We start from the raw sequence: 22,445 nt of genomic DNA on the forward strand, positions 1-22,445 counted from the left end.
GGAGGGATGGAATGTTGGGGCTTTTTAATCATTGTTAATCCTCAGTGGACATTGTAATGTACGCATTTCTGCGTACGAGTCTACTTTCCTTCAAAATTCCCCCGGTAAGTACTGCCTCCTGTTGAAATCGCTGACGTACCTGTCTTTCACTAAATCCCGGACAGATACACTTACTCTAATCAGGGCAGCACAAGACCTAGTTGTCCTTATCGTAAAAGTCTTGCCACCCAAGCCCCCCAATCTTGGAAGGTTGAGGATGACCACAAACATCACCCCACCACTGGACGAATTCATGTTTTGCTCCGTAGGGGTGACAGGTAGTGTGGCACTTGCTTTTTCTCAAAAAGCTTCATAGGATGTGTTGGAATAAAATAACAAGAACAGTTAAAAGTGTATTTTGAAGAGACAGGAAAGATCTGAGCTGTGAACAGGGAAAGAGTGGTGACTCCGTGAGAGAAAAGAGTCACTCTCTTCCTCTGACATAAAGGGATTTTCCGTCCTAGTTACACTTTCTAAAACCCAGTGTCAATCTTTACATAATAGACTTCTCACTATCCACAATGTTACTATTACCTGCCATACTTTTCTGTGTGAGCTAGTCATAGGAGAGGGGACAGCGCTGCTGCAGCCGCCAGAACAAGAGGCAGTTTGATTTGCTTGGATTTGTGTACGAGTTGAACCAACACCTGTCATCATGTGGAAAGTTGTCGCTGTTGTTGTTGCTGCGTGCATTGTTGGTGTGTTTGGTGACAAGGTTCAGTACAAAGATTGTGGTAGGTGGACTCTGCGTTTATATCTGCCAGTCTCTGTTTGTCTGTCTGTTTGTCTGTATCTCTGTCCGACTGTCTGTTTGTCTGTCTATCTGTCTCTCTCTCCCCCCTCTCTCTCTCCCCCCCCCCCCCCTCTCTCTCTCTTTCTTTAATTCTATGTCTGCACCCCCCCCCTTCCCCTCTCGAGTATAAGGGCATAAGAAGTAGGACTGATAGAAACATTTTTTTTGGCACTGAATCGTATCCGACCATACTGTATTGACAGGTTATGTAAGTGAGTCCCTTAATGTAATATATTTCATTATGTTATCCTATGGCGTGATATATCTCCTCATTCCAACAGCTGCAGGTTATGTGAGTGGTTCGCTGAATGTCAGTAATGTAATTTATTTCAATGTCTTGTCATATGCCTTGCTACATAGCACCATTGTGTGCCGATGTCAGTGTTCAATGAGTGGTTCTCAGAGTGTAACATATTTTATTATCTTATCGTATGATGTGATATATCTCACCATTGTGTGCCGACAGGTTCAGTTAGTGGTTCTCAGAGTGTAATATATCGTTTCATTATCTTATCGTATGATGTGATATATCTCACCATTGTGTGCCGACAGGTTCAGTTAGTGGTTCTCAGAGTGTAATATATCGTTTCATTATCTTATCGTATGATGTGATATATCTCACCATTGTGTGCCGACAGGTTTAGCGCGTGGTTCACAGAGTGGAATGTATTTCATCTTATCGTATGACGTGATATATCTCACCATTGTGTGCCGACAGGTTCTTAGAGTGTAATATATTTCATTATCTTATCGTATGACGTGCTATATATATCTGACCACTGTGTACCGACAGGTTCTCAGAGTGTAATATATTTCATTATCTTATCGTATGACGTGCTATATATATCTGACCACTGTGTACCGACAGGTTCTCAGAAAGTAATATATTTCATTATCTTATCGTATGACGTGCTACATCTCACTATTGTGTGCCAACAGGTTCGGTGAGCGGTACCATCAGCGACGTGGACATCACGCCGTGCCCGACAGAACCGTGTCAGTTCGTGCGCACCAAGACAATCAACGTCACAGTGGATTTCACCGCAAGTATGTCTCTCCTTGTCGACCTGCGATGTCGGTGTGTGTGACAATGTTGGTCAGTCTTGGAGATGTCGGTGTGTGTGACAATGTTGGTCTTGGAGATGTCGGTGTGTGTGACAATGTTGGTCTTGGAGATGTCGGTGTGTGTGACAATGTTGGTCTTGGAGATGTCGGTGTGTGTGACAATGTTGGTCTTGGAGATGTCGGTGTGTGTGAAAATGTTGGTCTTGGAGATGTCGGTGTGTCACGTTTCAATATATCACTTAAGGTGATTATGAACCGGTTAATTACTACTAATTAACTAACCACACCACGATCCACTCTCGCAGTCATACAATTAAATAGAGTCAACAAAAGTATAAGTTTCAGACGCCTGTTTATGTATAAACTCTCCACCTCCCTCGAGCCTTCACTCAAAATATGTTCCTTTTACGTTCTCAACACGTAAAAAACCAGTGTTCACTGACAAAATGCCAGTAGTATATAGAAAATTATAGTAACACGCTGAACCCGTGTAAATATAGTTAAATGCGAGTGTTCTGTTCGAAAAGCTCTAGTTCATGCAGGGGTCACACACCCCACGTTGTCACTACTCCAATGAAATCATAGATACGAAAAGACAACGGTGGTCAACGGGGTGCGTACGACATGGTGCACTTAGCTTTATCTCTGCTGCTGCTGCTTAGCCGGTATGCTGGTTAGCCGGTTCGCTGGTTAGCCGGTCCGCTGGTTAGCCGGTTCGCTGGTTAGCCGGTCTCCTGGTTAGCCGGTCTCCTGGTTAGCGTAGCTTCAACAGGTCCCGCCAAAGTCAGCCGTGCAGGTGTTACAGGAACACGTAACGCAGCGAAGCGAAGGCTCAAAAGCCTATGATTGTACTCTCAATGGAAGCAAAATCCGCTTCCTCCCTGGAACAGCCTCTGTTCGTCAACAGTGACCGAAAACCTCCAGAACCCCTTGTCGAATCCTTATGCGAAAGCCATCGCCGACGAAGGAATGTTGACGACTTGTCCTCAGCAAAATATGTGGCAGTGAGAAGAAAATAACCGGTGGAAGCTCCCCTAGAGTGCCGAATACAATATTCGGTGAAAAACCATCATACTCTAGAAACTGTGTATTAGATCCTTCCCCTTCTGCCGCTGGGTGTCATGTGCGCCGCCCTTGTGTCTCTCCCAGACACCCTAGCCAATAACACGTGACTGACCTTGTCACAAAACCAGTCCAGCTATACACAATTCTGCCTCCCAAGCAGAAAAAAGACACGAGAAACTCAATCCGTGAAAATCCCGTGCGCGCTGTCAGCGAAAAACCGTCAGCCCTATGACAGCAGAAACCCCCACTGTGAAACTCGTGCACTACAAAACATCCGTGCTAGTTGAGCACTGTCAGCAAACTCTGCTGTAGCCCAATATCACGTACAGGCGCTTTCTATCATAATCGACCAAGAACAGGCACTCCACTGAGTGACACTTTCTTGGTCTCTGTCACCCGATCGTGACACACCTCCCCTCTTCAAGACGAAACCTCGGTTTCGCTCACAGTCATGTTCTCCTCTCCAGCCCGAGAGAGAAAGTCAGCTCCAACATTGTTGGCGCCCGGAATGACGCGTACCGTGAATTGGTACGGTTGGAGAATCAACGCCCAGCGCATAAGTCTGGCGTTTGCCAACCTTGCAACCTGAAGATATTGCAGAGGTTGATGGTCTGTTTCCAGACAGAAAGGTCGTCCTCAAGAACGAGCAACCCCTCGTTTCACCCCTGATGACTGCAACCTTCTCTGTCTTCTTGTCTTTGTTCTTCTGGTCTTTGTTCTTCTCCCCGTAGGCTGTCCTCTCTATGTAGGCGCGCAGCAGGTTGGCGTGGTACAGGCGTGCTTTCCCGTGCATGACGATCCTGTAGTCGTTCTGGCCCGCTTTCGCTGTCACCTCAAAAGGTCCTTGCCACTGCAGTTGTAGCTTGTTGTGTTTGACAGGTAAAAGTAGCAACACCCGTTCTCCAATCTTGAAGCTGCGCGGCCGTGCCTTGCGGTCGAATCCTCGCGCGTAACGCTGTGCTGCTCTTCCCAGGTTCTCTTGAGCCAGTTTGCAGGTCTCTTCAATCCTGTTCCTGAGTTCTACGATGTAGGTCGCTGTCGTCTGCACCTCCTCGTCAGCTTCTTCGTCCGTCCAAGCCTGACGCAGGATAGCCATGGGACCGCGTACCTGTCTGCCGTACAACAACTCAAATGGGGAAAAGCCCAAGCTCTCCTGAGGAACCTCGCGGTATGCAAAAAGCAATGCTGGGATGTACCTGTCCCACGTGCGTGGTTTCTCCTGAGCTAGTTTCCTCAGCATGGTCTTCAAGGTGCCATTGAACCTTTCCACCAGTCCGTTGCACTGAGCATGGTAAGGAGTGGTGAAGTGCTGCTCCAGTGATAGCAGTCGTGCTGCCTCCGCCATCACTCCTCCCGTGAACTGCGTGCCTCTGTCGGTGAGTACCTCTGATGGAATTCCCAGCCGGGACCACATAGTAACCAGAGCCTCAGCTACTCGCGTGGCTTCAATCGATTTCAGAGGGATCGCCTCTGGGTATCGAGTAGCGTAGTCCACCATGGTCAAAATGTATCTGTTTCCGTCCTCAGACGCAGGCAAGATGGGCCCGATGATGTCCACTGCCACCCGACGAAAGGGTTCGTCGATGAGCGGCATCTTCTCTAAGGGGACCTTCCTCACCCTTCCTTTGGCAACCACCTTCTGGCACTTATCGCAGGACGCACAGAAACGTCGGACATCCGTGCAGATGCCTGGCCAGTAAAAGTGGCGCCAGACACGATCCGTGGTCTTCTTGGTACCAAGATGACCTCCCAGAATCGAGTCGTGTGCCGTTGCCATGACACCCTCGCGAAACTCGCGAGGCACGACAACCTGTTTGAATGTACCTTCTTGGTTGCTGAACTCCCGGTAGAGCAACTTCTTGTCCCTGAGGAACTTTGACCTCCCATGCTTCCCGCTCAGCTTCACCTTCCCCGACTTCGCGTGCTCCCGAGGAGTCGCTAATGTCGGATCAGATGCCTGAGCCTTCGCGAGAAGCGCGGGGGTCACGTTCCCCAGGGCAGCTCGTGCAGCAGGTAGGGGTTTGAGAGGTTTGTCCTCTCGCTCCGCCTGTGCCCGCGTGAGCACTGAAATGACGTCGGGAGACCGATAAACGGGAACCTCCCTGGTGACGCCGTCCACAAACTGAACCCGGTTTCCAATGAGCAGGTCGCATGGAGGATCGTCCATGACGACGGCCACAATGGTCCCCGTGAACAACGGTGTTACGACCTTGATCACTGCCGTGTTCAAGTCGTAAGCGTGAGATGCCTCGGCCATTCTCACCCTGATGCTGTCTCCTGTGTAGGCCATAGCTGGAACTAGACTCGCCCGAACCACTATCATGTCTGCCCCTGTGTCCCGCAGACCTTCGCCCTTCACTCCGTTAACGTAGACGTTGCAGTGGGGCTGGAAATGTTTCCTGGAGCACGGAACGCAGAGTTGTGGAATTGTGCATGAGCTCGTGACGTCCCTTAGCTCCTCACTGCCAACAAAGTGTACGCCCTTCTGGTCAGCCTGTCTCCTGTGGCAGTCCTTCTTCACGTGGCCCCGCTTGTTGCAGTAGTAACACTGGATGTCAGTTCTGGAACCTGATCCTTTGTGTCCCTGATCGTCCTTCCCGTCCTTGGGTCCTGAAGAACCTGAATTTCCCGATGTTCCCGGCCGTGAGCCTGAAGATTTGCCAGAGATCGCCTGGGCGTCCTCGTGTACTCTGATCCAGTCGGCTGCCTCCTGAGTAGTCTTTGGCTGGTGTTCCTGCACGAAGGTCACCACCTCAGGTCGCAGGCTGGACATCAGTTGTTCCATGACTATGAGGTCGGCAAGGTCGTTGACGGTCCAGTCCTTTTCGGCCATCTCCACCCAGCGCCGCAGGTAGAGATTAAGGCGTGCCACAAACTGATGACTCAGCTCGCCGCTCAGTCTCTTGCTGTTACGCAGACGTCGTCGGTAGGCTTCAGCAGTCAGGTTGAAGCGCTGGAGTAACGCCTTCTTAAGTGCCTGATAGTCTCTCGCCTCGTCGTCATCCAAAGCGTTGTAGAGCTGCAATGCGCGTCCTTTCAAGCAGGTGCTAAGGCGGCTAGCCCACGTGGCCTCTTCCCACTTCTGGTCAGATGCAATGCGCTCAAACCGGCGTAAAAAGTCGTCGAGCTCGTCCTTGTCATCGTCGAACGTCGGCAGTCTCGTACGGTCGGCAACAAACGTCGGCGCGCTAGCCTGAGTAAGCGTACCCTTCTCGGCCTGTAGCCTAGCTAGCTCTAGCTGGTGATCGCGATCCGCCTGTTCCTTCCGGTCTAGTCTGTCACGTTCGTCTTTCTTTTCCTGTCTGTCTCGCTCTCTTTCTTGTCTGTCAAGTTCGGCCTGTCGTTCTTGTCTCTCAAGCTCGTCTTTCTTATCCTGTCGGTCACGTTCGGCCTGTCGTTCCCTTTCTTGTCTGTCTCGTTCATCTTTCTCTTTCCGTTCTTGTCTGTCACGTTCGTCTTGTCGTTCCTGTCTCTCACGTTCGGCCTGTCGTTCTCTTTCTTGTCTGTCAAGTTCGTCTTTCTCTTTCTTGTCCTGTCGGTCACGTTCGGCCTGTCGTTCGGCCTGTCGTTCCCTTTCTTGTCTGTCAAGTTCGTCCTTCTTGTCCTGTCGGTCACGTTCTTCTTTTCTTGTCAGTCGCTCAAATTCTTCCTTCCGTTCTACTTCTAAGCGTTTTAGAACGCTTCGGGCTCTAACGCGTGCGTCTCGCTCAGTCGGTTGCTCGCTGCCAGGAGTCTCGAAAGTTATTCTCCTCGTAGGAGATCCCCCTGTAGCCATGGTTAGTTTTAGCAAAGCTTTATTACCAAAAATAAGTCTAACGCAGCTATAGCTAGAACACGCGGTGATGAAAGCGATGGATACAAAAATCCAGCAACCGGAAAATGCAGAAGAAAAATCCAAACGGTGTAGAACAAAACGCGTAGCCTACTTTATGGCTGCTTTTTGCGGTGAAACAAAGTGTTTCCCACAGCCGTGGCCTACTTTATCGGCTGCTTTTTGCGGTGAAACAGAGTGTCTCCCACAGCCTTGGTTAGGACAGAAGTCCTCGGACCCTTCCCCCCCAAAATTCCAACAAAGTCAAAATATGGAGAAAAATCCAAGTAAAACAAGACGGTAGAAATGTAACCTGTTACAGAATGCGAAACAACAATGTAGAGAAAACTGAGTAAAACGAATAACAAATCCGCTAACCCCGCTCAGCTCTCTGCAACGGAAAACTCTGAACGTACAACAACAAAGATTCACAAACAAAGGAAAGGGAAATAATCACAGTTAGCGCATACAATAACTCACAAATTACAATTTACATTTCCTGCAAGATGTGAATCGCTTAAGGTGTGGTATATGATCAAAACTACACAAAAAAGGGTAGCACCAAGCAGAAAATAAGTCGAGCACTGACGAGATTATCTGCTCTTAGTTATCCTTAATTGGTGGGTCTTTATCAGTTGGAAATTAACTGAGTAAATCCCGGCTTGGCCCCCATGTGTCACGTTTCAATATATCACTTAAGGTGATTATGAACCGGTTAATTACTACTAATTAACTAACCACACCACGATCCACTCTCGCAGTCATACAATTAAATAGAGTCAACAAAAGTATAAGTTTCAGACGCCTGTTTATGTATAAACTCTCCACCTCCCTCGAGCCTTCACTCAAAATATGTTCCTTTTACGTTCTCAACACGTAAAAAACCAGTGTTCACTGACAAAATGCCAGTAGTATATAGAAAATTATAGTAACACGCTGAACCCGTGTAAATATAGTTAAATGCGAGTGTTCTGTTCGAAAAGCTCTAGTTCATGCAGGGGTCACACACCCCACGTTGTCACTACTCCAATGAAATCATAGATACGAAAAGACAACGGTGGTCAACGGGGTGCGTACGACATGGTGCACTTAGCTTTATCTCTGCTGCTGCTGCTTAGCCGGTATGCTGGTTAGCCGGTTCGCTGGTTAGCCGGTCCGCTGGTTAGCCGGTCCGCTGGTTAGCCGGTCTCCTGGTTAGCCGGTCTCCTGGTTAGCGTAGCTTCAACAGGTCCCGCCAAAGTCAGCCGTGCAGGTGTTACAGGAACACGTAACGCAGCGAAGCGAAGGCTCAAAAGCCTATGATTGTACTCTCAATGGAAGCAAAAATCCGCTTCCTCCCTGGAACAGCCTCTGTTCGTCAACAGTGACCGAAAACCTCCAGAACCCCTTGTCGAATCCTTATGCGAAAGCCATCGCCGACGAAGGAATGTTGACGACTTGTCCTCAGCAAAATATGTGGCAGTGAGAAGGAAATAACTGGTGGAAGCTCCCCTAGAGTGCCGAATACAATATTCGGTGAAAAACCATCATACTCTAGAAACTGTGTATTAGATCCTTCCCCTTCTGCCGCTGGGTGTCAAGTGCGCCGCCCTTGTGTCTCTCCCAGACAACCTAGCCAATAACACGTGACTGACCTTGTCACAAAACCAGTCCAGCTATACACAATTCTGCCTCCCAAGCAGAAAAAAGACACGAGAAACTCAATCCGTGAAAATCCCGTGCGCGCTGTCAGCGAAAAACCGTCAGCCCTATGACAGCAGAAACCCCCACTGTGAAACTCGTGCACTACAAAACATCCGTGCTAGTTGAGCACTGTCAGCAAACTCTGCTGTAGCCCAATATCACGTACAGGCGCTTTCTATCATAATCGACCAAGAACAGGCACTCCACTGAGTGACACTTTCTTGGTCTCTGTCACCCGATCGTGACACGGTGTGTGTGACAATGTTGGTCTTGGAGATGTCGGTGTGTGTGAAAATGTTGGTCTTGGAGATGTCGGTGTGTGTGACAATGTTGGTCTTGGAGATGTCGGTGTGTGTGACAATGTTGGTCAGTCTTGGAGATGTCGGTGTGTGTGACAATGTTGGTCAGTCTTGGAGATGTCGGTGTGTGTGACAATGTTGGTCTTGGAGATGTCGGTGTGTGTGACAATGTTGGTCAGTCTTGGAGATGTCACCGTGTATGTCTCTCCTTGTCGTCTGCTAAGTTGGTAACAGTCTGAAGTCACCTTGTGCCTTCTATTCCCTCACCTGCCCAACTTCTCTCCTCTCTCTAACGGTCACAGCTTCCTTGACAATTCAATCAGCACGATTTTCGGAAATAACTCCGTCGGGTTTGTATGTGTTGTGAAAGAGTGACTACCCTTGCCTTTCCTCTGACAAATAACCAGGCTTCACCCGTGCTCCTGTCCACGTGTTTTCGATACACCTCTCGTTAGTGATTGGCCCCTCCGATGTTTGTCCGAGTAAAAAGGCCAGGGAATTCACTCTTCACAACCCATACGGTGATACCAATCCGACACAAGTATTTTCGGAATTCGTCTTTTCCCGCCATAGGTCTTCGTCTTCCTGAAAGGGAATCCAGTATGTTCTCCTTCCCGCCATAGGTCTTCGTCTTCCTGAAAGGGAATCCAGTATGTTCTCCTTCCCGCCATAGGTCTTCGTCTTCCTGAAAGGGAATCCAGTATGTTCTCCTTCGCCGGCTTCATTCTAATATGCATTGCGCTTGAATTGGCGACTGGAGTGTACGTATACTAAATAGACGATGTTGGGAAATACCTTTTGTCGGCTTTGTATGGGTTGTGACAGAGTGAATACTCATGATTTTTTATTAAGGTCAACTTTCCCAGGTGACAGCAGAGACATAGATAGAATGTATGTCTCTGGTGACAGTAAAGGCCAGTCACGAGCGAAGGATGTGTCTGAAACACGTGGACAAGGAGCACATGTGGAAACTTTGGCCCAATAAAAGCAAGAGTATTCACTCTTATATAACCTGTACAAACCCGCCAAAGTTATATAACCTGTACAAACCCGCCAAAGTTATATAACCTGTACAAACCCGCCAAAGTTATATAACCTGTACAAACCCGCCAAAGTTATATAACCTGTACAAACCCGCCAAACTTATATAACCTGTACAAACCCGCCAAACTTATATAACCTGTACAAACCCGCCAAACTTATATAACCTGTACAAACCCGCCAAAGTTATATAACCTGTACAAACCCGCCAAACTTATATAACCTGTACAAACCCGCCAAACTTATATAACCTGTACAAACCCGCCAAACTTATATAACCGGTACAAACCCGCCAAACTTATATAACCTGTACAAACCCGCCAAACTTATATAACCGGTACAAACCCGCCAAACTTATATAACCTGTACAAACCCGCCAAACTTATATAACCTGTACAAACCCGCCAAACTTATATAACCGGTACAAACCCGCCAAACTTATATAACCTGTACAAACCCGCCAAACTTATATAACCTGTACAAACCCGCCAAACTTATATAACCGGTACAAACCCGCCAAACTTATATATCAATCAATCAATCAATGACGCTTATATCGCGCATATTCCGTGGGTACAGTTCTAGGCGCTCTGCAGTGATGCCGTGTGAGATGAAATTTTATACGGCCAGTAATTGCAGCCATTTCGGCGCATATTTACCTTTCACGGCCTATTATTCCAAGTCACACGGGTATAGGTAGACAATTATTAACTGTGCCTAAGCAATTTTGCCAGGAAAGACCCTTTTGTCAATCGTGGGATCTTTAACGTGCACACCCTGTACAAACCCGCCAAAGTTATATAACCTGTACAAACCCGCCAAACTTATATAACCTGTACAAACCCGCCAAACTTATATAACCTGTACAAACCCGCCAAACTTATATAACCTGTACAAACCCGCCAAACTTATATAACCGGTACAAACCCGCCAAACTTATATAACCTGTACAAACCCGCCAAACTTATATAACCTGTACAAACCCGCCAAACTTATATAACCTGTACAAACCCGCCAAACTTATTTCCGGAGTACGTCTATTGCCTGAATAGGAATTAGTTATCTTCACAGTCTCCAGTGCTTCCCGCAGTCCTCATCCCAGACGTTAGCATTCTGTCTGTCTGTCTGTCTGTCTATCTGTTTGTCTGTCTATCTGTTTTTCTGTCTCTCTCTCTCTCTCTCCCTCTCTCTCTCCCTCTCTCTCTTTCTGTCTGTCTGTCTGTCTGTCTCTCTCTCTCTCCCTGTCTCTCTCTCTCTCTCAGTCTCTCTCTCTCTCTCTCTCTCTCTCTCTCTCTCTCTCTCTCTCTCTCTCTCTCTCTCTCTCTCTAGTCTCTCTCTCTCTCTCTCTTTCCACCATGCTCATGTAATGCCTCACATTAATTATGTTTCGACGCTCTGGGATGGCAGCAGTGATATCCACTTGAAAAAGTTAGACTCTCTCTATCGTCGCCCGGCCAAACTCATCGTAAAGGATAATGCCTCAACAGATATGAAATTAAAAATGCTTAACTTTCTTCCACTGGAAAAGCATCTCAAGTTAAACAAAGCCATTTTCATGCATAAATTGTATTACGGTAAAGTGCCGATTTACATTACATCATTATTTAATAAAGCTACCCACAGATATTGGTCGGTCAACTTGATCCCACCGATTCCACGAATTGACCTGTATAAGACCAGTCTTGCTTTTTCGGGTACTTCAGTTTGGAATTCGCTTCCATCATCCTTTAAGCACTTAAAGTCATTAAAAAGTTTTAAAAAATGTGTTAAAAACCACTTAATGTCTGAGTAGTTTAACGCCTTTTGATTTACCACATTTAGTATTACGTCAAAGATATGCTGTGCATTGTATGTTCTGAACATATTTTTGTTGTACTATTGCTACATGTTCGATTGCTACCAGCTTGTATTTATAATTACCTGCATAGTATGCATTTGATTTTATGAATAACCACATATGTATGCTCTTCATGCCTCATTTTCATCATCATCATCATCATCATCATTATCATCGTCATCATCATCATCATCGTCATCTTTATTATCACGTGCTGAAGTTTTCCGACCTCCTTATGTTGGTTAACTTTTTAACTTTTTAATTTTTAATTTTTTTAATTATATTATAATTGTCTTTCTATGCGTCCCAATGACAGATTGTAAGAAAAGGCGTTGCCTTAAATCTGAATCCTTGTTAAATAAAGTTCAATTCAATTCTCTCTCTCTCTCTCTCTCTCTCTCTCTCTCTCTCTCTCTCTCTCTCTCTGCGTGGTAAATGCACTAGCACAGTACATCAACACGTGACAGTTATTCTTTGTGTACTTATGTTCACGCGACTGTCTTTTCAGAAACAGCCATCAGCACCGCTGTCACCAAGGTGTACGGGTTTATCCTGGGTATCAAGACCCCATTTCCGGTTCCCGGTGACGCATGTCAGGACATGACCTGTCCCATCGCTTCCGGCGCGGTGACTTCCTACAAGAACTCGGTCTTCGTCAAACCAGAATATCCCAAGGTCAGCCCCCCCCCCCCCCCTCTTACCCCGCTGTTGTCAACATTAATTTTTTTTGTTAAAGAATAAAAGGTTGTGTTCCACCTGAACTACATTTTGTTTAATCTACAATAGGCACACGTGCCAATGATGATGCAATACGAAAGTCAATTACGTCTAGGCCGATCCAAACTGACTGTGGGAGTTTTAAAAATGACTGGCAGTTTGTTGTCTTATCTTTGCTAATGGTGAATACGGCGCTGATTCCGGGAGAAAGGAGGGAATAGGCGGATTACTTCGGTACCTGGTTGGGTGATTGGCAAGTCGGGTGCTTGATTGCTTTCATCCTCTACCTGCTTGCTTGCTTGCTTGCTTGGTGGATTGATTGGTTGTGGTGTGTTCCAGGTGAGCGTGGTGGTGCAGTGGGAGGTGCATGACCAGGACGACAAACTCATCATTTGCTTCAACGTGCCCGTGCAGATCAGCGACTGAACGCAGCACCGTGTTCTCTGCAGGCTCTGGCAGCTCTAAGCGGGCACTATAGTGTGCTCAACGCACTCTCGTTTTCCTTTATTGAAGCAAAGGGGAGATAGTGCTGTCCAAATGATACACTTTCTTGTTCTGTATTTGTTGGCTTAAGATTTGACATCGCATGTGTTTCTTGTTGTTTTCTCTGTTATATTTACACGAGAAGTGGCAATAATGTGGGATATAAACGGAATGAGACTAACATCATAAGGAGCCTGAGTTCTTTGTGTGTGCGTGTGCGTGCGTGCTTGCGCGCGCGCGCGCGTGTGTGTGTGTGTGTGTGTGTGTGTGTGTACGTACGTCGTACACACACACACACCGGGTTTGGTTATACAACAGAATAATTATTACGCATGAATATATAGTACTGATTCGCATTTATGAGCGTGAGTCCTACATGGCTCAGCTGATATTGACAGGCCAATATCTCTCTGAGGTTCAATTTCTGCCTCACATGCAAGGCCTTGGTTAATGACGTCATGACACTGTACATGTAGATAATGACAATACGTCTGTCGACCGTCATTGACCATCCGTCTGATAATGACTATCACTGAGTGGCTGACATTATCAGTCAAGTGTTGCTCACAACACTACACTCGTCTTTTGGCTTTCCATTTTAGAAACCATGTAATAACCGTGGGAAATGTGAGGGGCACTATATTAGGCCTACTTTAAACAAGGGGGAAATCTTCAGCTCATTTGAGTTATATATAGCATCCAAATGCCGTATATAACTCGGTGGTATTTTTGAACACAACCTCCCTCCCGCTCCCCCTCCCGCAACCACCGCCCCTATTCTCTCTCTCTCTCTCTCTCTCTCTCTCTCTCTCTCTCTCTCTCTCTCTTTCTCTGACGGATTTTTGTATTATTGACATATAACTTAACTATAATTCAGTGATTGAAATTCTTTGAGAGAAGAAAAAGGACTTCATCACCACTTAAAGCTATTTCATATTGTGACATTGTTAACTAATCTAAAATTCAGTAATTGCAATTCTTTGAGAGAAGAAAAAAGACTTCATCATCAACTCAAAGCTATTGTATATTGTGACATTGTTAACTTAACTAAAATTCAGTGATTGCAATTCTTTGAGAGAAGAAAAAGGACTTCATCATCAACCCAAAGCTATTGCATGTTGTGACATTGTTAACTTAACTAAAATTCAGTGATTGCAATTCTTTGAGAGAAGAAAAAGGACTTCATCACCAACTCAAAGCTATTGCATATTGTGACATTGTTGTTTATACTACAACATTAATTAATCTGTTATATTTGTATCTAGAATTGTGTTTATGAACTATAATTGTTTATATTTCATTTGTACACATTTCAGCTTCCTCCATATTCCGTCATCGTAAATTTGTGTTAGGTTTCTAAACTAATCTTATGGCATCTTCAAATAATAATTGTCAAAATCATTGGCTTCTCAAAGAAGGACTCCATATCGGCCATTTAAACATTAACCATGCATATAACAAAATAACAGACATATTATCTTTACTTTCAAACAACGGTAACAACTTTCATATTTTTGGCTTTACGGAATCTCGACTATCTAACATCATACCTGATTCAGATATTTCCATTTCAGGTTATAATACATTACGAAGAGATTCTACAAAACACTTAGAAACTGGCTTGTTAGTTTATATTAACGAATCAATAATTTACAAGCGTCTTCAACATCTTGAAACACCTGGTGTTGAATGCATTTGGTTAGAAATAGGATTAAAAAGATCAGCACCAATCATTGTTGGTTTTTGCTACCGAAATCCAGCAGAAAAGGTTCACTGGTATGATGAATTCATGGATATGATGGATACAGTTTCAAATGAATCAAAAGAAATAATTCTTCTAGGAGATTTTAATATTGATCTTCTGAAACAAAATAAAACTTGGTTGGACACTATTAATCTATTAAATATACATCAAATGATCCAAAATCCAACAAGAGTTACTCCCAATTCTAAAACACTCATTGATCATATTTATGTTTCTGAAAAACGTCATATCAAAGAAACATGTGTACCCTTTTTTTCTGTCAGTGACCACTTTCCCATTTGTATCACTTGGTCTCGTAAAGGCGTTAAAATTCCAAGGGTTGGTCACAAAACTATTACATATCGTTCATTCTCTCATTTCAGTGAAAGTGCATTTCTTTCTGATCTCAAAAATAGCCCACTTTCAAATACTTACAATTTTACAAATCCTGACGAAGCTTTAGAGTTTTGGACATCTATTTTCATTATCATTTACAATAAACATGCACCACTGAAAACACATCGAGTAAAGCAGACAGAAAAACCCAAATGGATCGACCAAGACATAGAAAATGCTGCAAATTACCGTGACTTCTTAAAACAACATGGTACCCACGAAGAGTACACACAACAAAGAAATAAAGTAAATTCCTTGAAACGAAAAAGTAAACAACATTATTTTCAACATCTCATTACATCTAAACAAGATTCAAAATCTATTTGGAAAGCAATTAACCAACTCACAAACAAAGAAACTTCAACAAAATCTTCCCAAATAATTGACATTTCTGCAGATACACTCAATGACCATTTCTCAAAAATTGCTGATAAAGAAATATCTTGTGATCGGACACAATCAAATAATTTAGAATATTTAAAGGAATACTGCAATTCAAAACAGATACATTTTCAGCATACACTGCCACCAATGACTATACTGGATGTTTACTCTCATCTTCAGCATTTAAAACAAACCGGAACACGTGACATAGATGGTCTGGATGCAAAAATTATATAAATGGCAGCTCCAGTTATCACAGATACATTGACATTTATCTATAACCTTTGTATTGACAAAAGCTATTTTCCTAAACAATTCAAACAGGCTAAAGTGATTCCTCTCTTTAAATCAGGAGATACTACAAATCCTTCAAATTATAGACCAATATCAATTCTATCAATCCTTTCAAAGCCTCTTGAAAAACATATCAATAAACACATCCTTTCTCACTTTGAGAACAATAAATTGATCCATGATAATCAATCAGGTTTTAGGCAAAAACACTCATGTCAAACAGCGCTTATTAGTTTAGTAGACCAATGGCTGACAAACATTAATAATAATCAGTTCTGTGCTGCTCTATTTGTTGACTTTGCTAAAGCTTTTGACCTAATTGACCATAAACTCCTTATCAAAAAGCTTGAGATTTATGGAATTGCAACAGATTCCATAAACATTTTAACATCTTTCCTGTCAGACAGACAGCAAAGTACTTATCTGAAACAATCATACTCTTGTAAGCAAACAGTAAGATTTGGAGTACCACAAGGTTCTATTCTTGGTCCATTACTATTTTCTATATATATAAACGACCTACCTCTATTTGTAAAATGCATGTGTGAACTATTTGCAGATGATACTACAATTCATTCTAGTCACCAAGATCTTAATAAACTAGCAAATATCCTCCAAGAAAACATTGAACGATTACTTGAATGGTCAGAACTAAACCATATGTCACTGAATCCAAATAAAACTAAATGCATGCTACTTACCACGAGGCAAAAAAGACAAAATCTAACATCTAAATTTCCGACATTGCTAATACGAAATCAAGATATTACCGAAGTTGATAGCCATAAAGTCTTGGGAATAATTATTGACAATAACCTGTCTTGGTCAAAACATGTAGATACACTTTGTAAAAACACATCCAAGAAAATATTTCAGTTATCAAAAATCAAACACTTTCTAGACCTTCGCACAAGAAAACTTTTTTTTCAGGCACATATTCAGTCAGCTATTGACTATGCGTCCACAGTGTGGGACTCTGCAAGTGCAAATACTTTGAAACACTTGGGCAGTTTACATAGAAGAGCTGTTAAATTAATTATTTTAAAAAATACATCTCTTTCCATGACTGATTATAAACGATTGCAAATTCTTCCTATCAAAGATAGATTTGCATATAACAAGGGTGTGATGATGCATAGAATTATGTCAGGGAATGCCCCTACACTCATTGCCTCAAATTTCAAAATAAATCATTATAGAAAATGTAACAAATTAATTACACCAACTCCAAGAATTGACCTGTACAAGTCGAGTCTATCATATTCTGGAGCAATTATGTGGAACGCCATTCCAAATATAATTAAATTACGAATTCATGAAACATCATTCAAGGAATATTACATGCTGTTTCTTTTACAAAACTTATAAAAACTATTATCAAGCAGCTGGCAAAATATAACTGTACTCTCTGATTATATTGAAAAACATGATTATATATAATTCATGAAGGATTTTTTTTTATTTTTATATACAAACACATATTTCCCTGTTATATATAATTTTCAAGCATTGCTAAAGAATCCTAATGCATCTTAAAATGTCTTATTGGTTGCTTGACATGTTAATTATGGTAAATATGTCATTTGTACTATTGTTAAACTTATGTTTTATTTCTTCTTGTTTGTTACCCCTCAATGGGCGAGGGCCGGATGAAAAGAAGCATGTATAGATTGCTTATTCTGTCACCCTCGTAAAATAAATTTCAATTCAATTCAATTCAATTCTCTCTCTCTCTCTCTCTCTCTCTCTCTCTCTCTCTCTCTCTCTCTCTCTCTCTCTCTCTCTCTCTCTCTCTCTCTCTCTCTCTCTCTCTCTCTCTCTCTCTCTCTCTCTTTCTCAGATCCGTGCCTTTAACATACATTATGCGAATGCGTGTAGCCTATGTTTTATAGACACAACTGAACTACTTATTTCTTGCTTTCTTTCACACACTAACTGTTCGTAACAGTTTGTCAGCAAGGGAGTATGTTTTTCGTACACCGACTATTATTAGTTAATAATATCATTTATGTCGCTGTCAACATCGATGAACAATGGTAAAACGGTTTACATTGCACTGAGTGTATTGAGTTCCATTTTTTCACCTGTGTTGGCTAATTGTATTAACTCAGTTGTGCGCTATACTTTCTCAGCCGTAGTGCAAAAAGGCCGATTAAAGAGGCTCACTCTCTTCCTGCACTGATTAGACAACTGACAGTTATCAGGGACAGACAGACAGACAGACAGACAGACACTTAGCATGGTTCATTCTCTATTAGTTTCATCACTTTTGAAGAACGTAGGTCAAACGAATGCTGCAAACATGAGTGTGTGTGTGTGTGTGTGTGTGTGTGTGTGTGTGTGTGTGTGTGTGTGTGTGTGTGTGTGTGTGTGTGTGTGTGTGTTGGTGTGTGTGTGTGCGTGTGGACCTGTGTGCAAATATTTGCCATGTCTCTGTCGACAATTTGTAAATACATGTGCACGTAGTATTTACATTGATAGAAGCAACTGCACTGAGCCATTGCCACTTTTAAGTCAGCGAAACCGTGCGTGCTTCGTCAGGTCAAGTAGCTACACCCGATTTTGAACCCGTCTGTGTGGGGGCTCAAACGCCCTGAAGAACCGGCTGACCTTGATAACAGTCTGGTTTGACATGAGCTGTGGCCGTTGTCTGACGTGGGTTGCGTTCACCTTGCGCGTCCCGAGCACCGTGTCTTGGACGATATCAATAGCACGAGCCACACCTCACAGTCAATGATACGGGGCACACATAAATGCGAGACCTCCATGATAGCGCACAAGGGGCTCTCTTCTTCTTCTTCTTCTTGGCGTTCGCTGCATGGCGCTACACACTCAGTCCAGCTCGGGGGATGAAGGTCGTCGTCTTTTCCAGCTCCAGTCGACTGCCACGGAGCTTGGTTTGCAGTGGGGTGGGGGTTCTATAACGTTAGAGGCCGATCTCAACGCTTGTAGGTCGAAGGAAGTGCAATTGCTTGCGTAGGTGGTCAAGTTTGTCCATCAGAAGCCAGTCGCCAAATATACCTTACCCGCGACGAAATGGTCAATGGAATCGTCAGATGGGAACGTTTCATACACGCTCGGTCCTTTTCCTTCTCCTCTTAGAAAGTTACCAACCGGGTGGAAGCCAGCCGCCGGGTGGGTGTGGGTGAAACTTATCAGAACTGAACAAATCTGTCAACAAATCTGTCAACAAATCTGTCAACAAATCTGTCAACAAATCCGGCCCCGCGGCTGGCTCCCACTCGGTCGGTAACAAATCAGCCTAGATATAGGGAGAGTTGCTATATCATCGTGTACTTCCAGGGTCGGTAACAAATCAGCCTAGATATAGGGAGAGTTGCTATATCATCGTGTACTTCCAGGGGTCGGTAACAAATCAGCCTAGATACAGGGAGAGTTGCTATATTATCGTGTACTTCCAGGGGTCGGTAACAAATCAGCCTAGATACAGGGAGAGTTGCTATATCATCGTGTACTTCCAGGGGTCGGTAACAAATCAGCCTAGATACAGGGAGAGTTGCTATATCATCGTGTACTTCCAGGGGTCGGTAACAAATCAGCCTAGATACAGGGAGAGTTGCTATATCATCGTGTACTTCCAGGGGTCGGTAACAAATCAGCCTAGATACAGGGAGAGTTGCTATATCATCGTGTACTTCCAGGGGTCGGTAACAAATCAGCCTAGATACAGGGAGAGTTGCTATATCATCGTGTACTTCCAGGGGTCGGTAACAAATCAGCCTAGATACAGGGAGAGTTGCTATATCATCGTGTACTTCCAGGGGTCGGTAACAAATCAGCCTAGATACAGGGAGAGTTGCTATATCATCGTGTACTTCCAGGGGTCGGTAACAAATCAGCCTAGATACAGGGAGAGTTGCTATATCATCGTGTACTTCCAGGGGTCGGTAACAAATCAGCCTAGATACAGGGAGAGTTGCTATATCATCGTGTACTTCCAGGGGTCGGTAACAAATCAGCCTAGATACAGGGAGAGTTGCTATATCATCGTGTACTTCCAGGGGTCGGTAACAAATCAGCCTAGATACAGGGAGAGTTGCTATATCATCGTGTACTTCCAGGGGTCGGTAACAAATCAGCCTAGATACAGGGAGAGTTGCTATATCATCGTGTACTTCCAGGGGTCGGTAACAAATCAGCCTAGATACAGGGAGAGTTGCTATATCATCGTGTACTTCCAGGGGTCGGTAACAAATCAGCCTAGATACAGGGAGAGTTGCTATATCATCGTGTACTTCCAGGGGTCGGTAACAAATCAGCCTAGATACAGGGAGAGTTGCTATATCATCGTGTACTTCCAGGGGTCGGTAACAAATCAGCCTAGATACAGGGAGAGTTGCTATATCATCGTGTACTTCCAGGGGTCGGTAACAAATCAGCCTAGATACAGGGAGAGTTGCTATATCATCGTGTACTTCCAGGGGTCGGTAACAAATCAGCCTAGATACAGGGAGAGTTGCTATATCATCGTGTACTTCCAGGGGTCGGTAACAAATCAGCCTAGATACAGGGAGAGTTGCTATATCATCGTGTACTTCCAGGGGTCGGTAACAAATCAGCCTAGATACAGGGAGAGTTGCTATATCATCGTGTACTTCCAGGGGTCGGTAACATATCAGCCTAGATACAGGGAGAGTTGCTATATCATCGTGTACTTCCAGGGGTCGGTAACAAATCAGCCTAGATACAGGGAGAGTTGCTATATCATCGTGTACTTCCAGGGGTCGGTAACAAATCAGCCTAGATACAGGGAGAGTTGCTATATCATCGTGTACTTCCAGGGGTCGGTAACAAATCAGCCTAGATACAGGGAGAGTTGCTATATTATCGTGTACTTCCAGGGGTCGGTAACAAATCAGCCTAGATACAGGGAGAGTTGCTATATCATCGTGTACTTCCAGGGGTCGGTAACAAATCAGCCTAGATACAGGGAGAGTTGCTATATCATCGTGTACTTCCAGGGGTCGGTAACAAATCAGCCTAGATACAGGGAGAGTTGCTATATCATCGTGTACTTCCAGGGGTCGGTAACAAATCAGCCTAGATACAGGGAGAGTTGCTATATCATCGTGTACTTCCAGGGGTCGGTAACAAATCAGCCTAGATACAGGGAGAGTTGCTATATCATCGTGTACTTCCAGGGGTCGGTAACAAATCAGCCTAGATACAGGGAGAGTTGCTATATCATCGTGTACTTCCAGGGGTCGGTAACAAATCAGCCTAGATACAGGGAGAGTTGCTATATCATCGTGTACTTCCAGGGGTCGGTAACAAATCAGCCTAGATACAGGGAGAGTTGCTATATCATCGTGTACTTCCAGGGTCGGTAACAAATCAGCCTAGATATAGGGAGAGTTGCTATATCATCGTGTACTTCCAGGGGTCGGTAACAAATCAGCCTAGATACAGGGAGAGTTGCTATATCATCGTGTACTTCCAGGGGTCGGTAACAAATCAGCCTAGATATAGGGAGAGTTGCTATATCATCGTGTACTTCCAGGGTCGGTAACAAATCAGCCTAGATATAGGGAGAGTTGCTATATCATCGTGTACTTCCAGGGTCGGTAACAAATCAGCCTAGATATAGGGAGAGTTGCTATATCATCGTGTACTTCCAGGGGTCGGTAACAAATCAGCCTAGATATAGGGAGAGTTGCTATATCATCGTGTACTTCCAGGGTCGGTAACAAATCAGCCTAGATACAGGGAGAGTTGCTATATCATCGTGTACTTCCAGGGTCGGTAACAAATCAGCCTAGATACAGGGAGAGTTGCTATATCATCGTGTACTTCCAGGGTCGGTAACAAATCAGCCTAGATATAGGGAGAGTTGCTATATCATCGTGTACTTCCAGGGGTCACCCGTTTAGACGTTACTACATGTAGTTACCCACGTTTGCAGCTGTGGAGGCAGAATGTCGTTCACTCTGACTGGCCCATCCCTAGCTGTTTATCAAGTGCGTACTGTCCAGTCCCCCAGTCCCATGGCTTGTGTTATTCTCAAAATCCCCAACCAGTACTTTCGCACTTGCGCCATCATCGACATTAGAGAAACATAGATTTTTATTTTTTTTATTTATTTTTTTAGCTGCATTATTTTAGTTATTCATGAGTGGGTGGGTGGAGGGGATGGGCTAGTTCTAACTATGCATTAGATTATAAAATTGTATTCTGTGTAGACCCTTCCACCAGCATCTTAGACCACTCTTTGTACATTTTCTTTTAATAGATGATTGTCATTTGTTTTACCTCATGTCTGCCCTGCGTGTGATGGTGTGATCGTGACTGCTGTAGTGTGGGCGTGTGTGTGTTGGTGTGTATGTCAGTGTATGTGTGGGCGTGTGTGTGTGTGTGTCAGTGTGTGTGTGGGTGTGTGTGTGTGCGTGATTTTACCAACACTACGCTAAATTCCTTGTGCTTTAAATGTTTTTTAATGTCACTTGGCTCAATAAATACTGTATTCTGTATTCTGTATTCTGACAGGTGACCCCGAGAATGCGCTTACACCCGTAACGTAAGTTTCTTTTCCATGGAACTTGAGTCGTATTCTCAGTGCAGTAACTTAAAAGACTCGTCGCCGATCCCAATGGTCGTGACTGATGTGACAGAGTTGGCTGTTCGGCCGTTCGGCCATTTTAATGTGGCTGTGATATGCACATCGTCAGGAGTTGTCTGGTTTTGGTAGATGTAGGAGAAATAAAACTTTAAGTGTTGTGAAAAAGTGAAAAATGGGGCGCTTCGATTTTTGACTAGTTGTAACAAAACAAGCGTCC

General features: G+C 44.1%; 1 protein-coding gene across 2 annotated transcripts; it reads left to right on the top strand.

Annotated features, from left to right (window-relative positions):
- Nucleotides 1-360: 360 nt before the first annotated feature.
- LOC138952815 (NPC intracellular cholesterol transporter 2-like) lies at nt 361-13,016 on the top strand. 2 transcript variants are annotated; one of them, XM_070324552.1, is made up of 5 exons: nt 361-615; nt 664-773; nt 1,772-1,879; nt 12,142-12,308; nt 12,690-13,016. In XM_070324552.1, the coding sequence occupies exons 2-5, from the start codon at nt 695-697 to the stop codon at nt 12,774-12,776; spliced, it is 441 nt and encodes a 146-aa protein (XP_070180653.1). In that variant the 5' UTR covers nt 361-615; nt 664-694; the 3' UTR covers nt 12,777-13,016. The 2 variants fall into 2 exon arrangements, with proteins under 2 accessions (XP_070180653.1, XP_070180652.1); XM_070324551.1 differs by having other exon boundaries at nt 364-773.
- The last annotated feature ends 9,429 nt before the right edge of the window (nt 13,017-22,445 follow it).

This window comes from Littorina saxatilis, linkage group LG17, assembly GCF_037325665.1.
Source record: "Littorina saxatilis isolate snail1 linkage group LG17, US_GU_Lsax_2.0, whole genome shotgun sequence".
In the NCBI taxonomy this organism is placed as follows: domain Eukaryota; kingdom Metazoa; phylum Mollusca; class Gastropoda; order Littorinimorpha; family Littorinidae; genus Littorina; species Littorina saxatilis.

Excerpts from the sequence above, each read along its gene's own strand:
- LOC138952815 (XM_070324552.1), top strand. The coding sequence starts at position 695 with ATGTGGAAAGTTGTCGCTGTTGTTGTTGCTGCGTGCATTGTTGGTGTG. Across the intron at positions 774-1,771 it reads GGTTCAGTACAAAGATTGTG|GTTCGGTGAGCGGTACCATC; the intron begins GTAGGTGGACTC and ends GTGTGCCAACAG. Across the intron at positions 12,309-12,689 it reads TCAAACCAGAATATCCCAAG|GTGAGCGTGGTGGTGCAGTG; the intron begins GTCAGCCCCCCC and ends GGTGTGTTCCAG.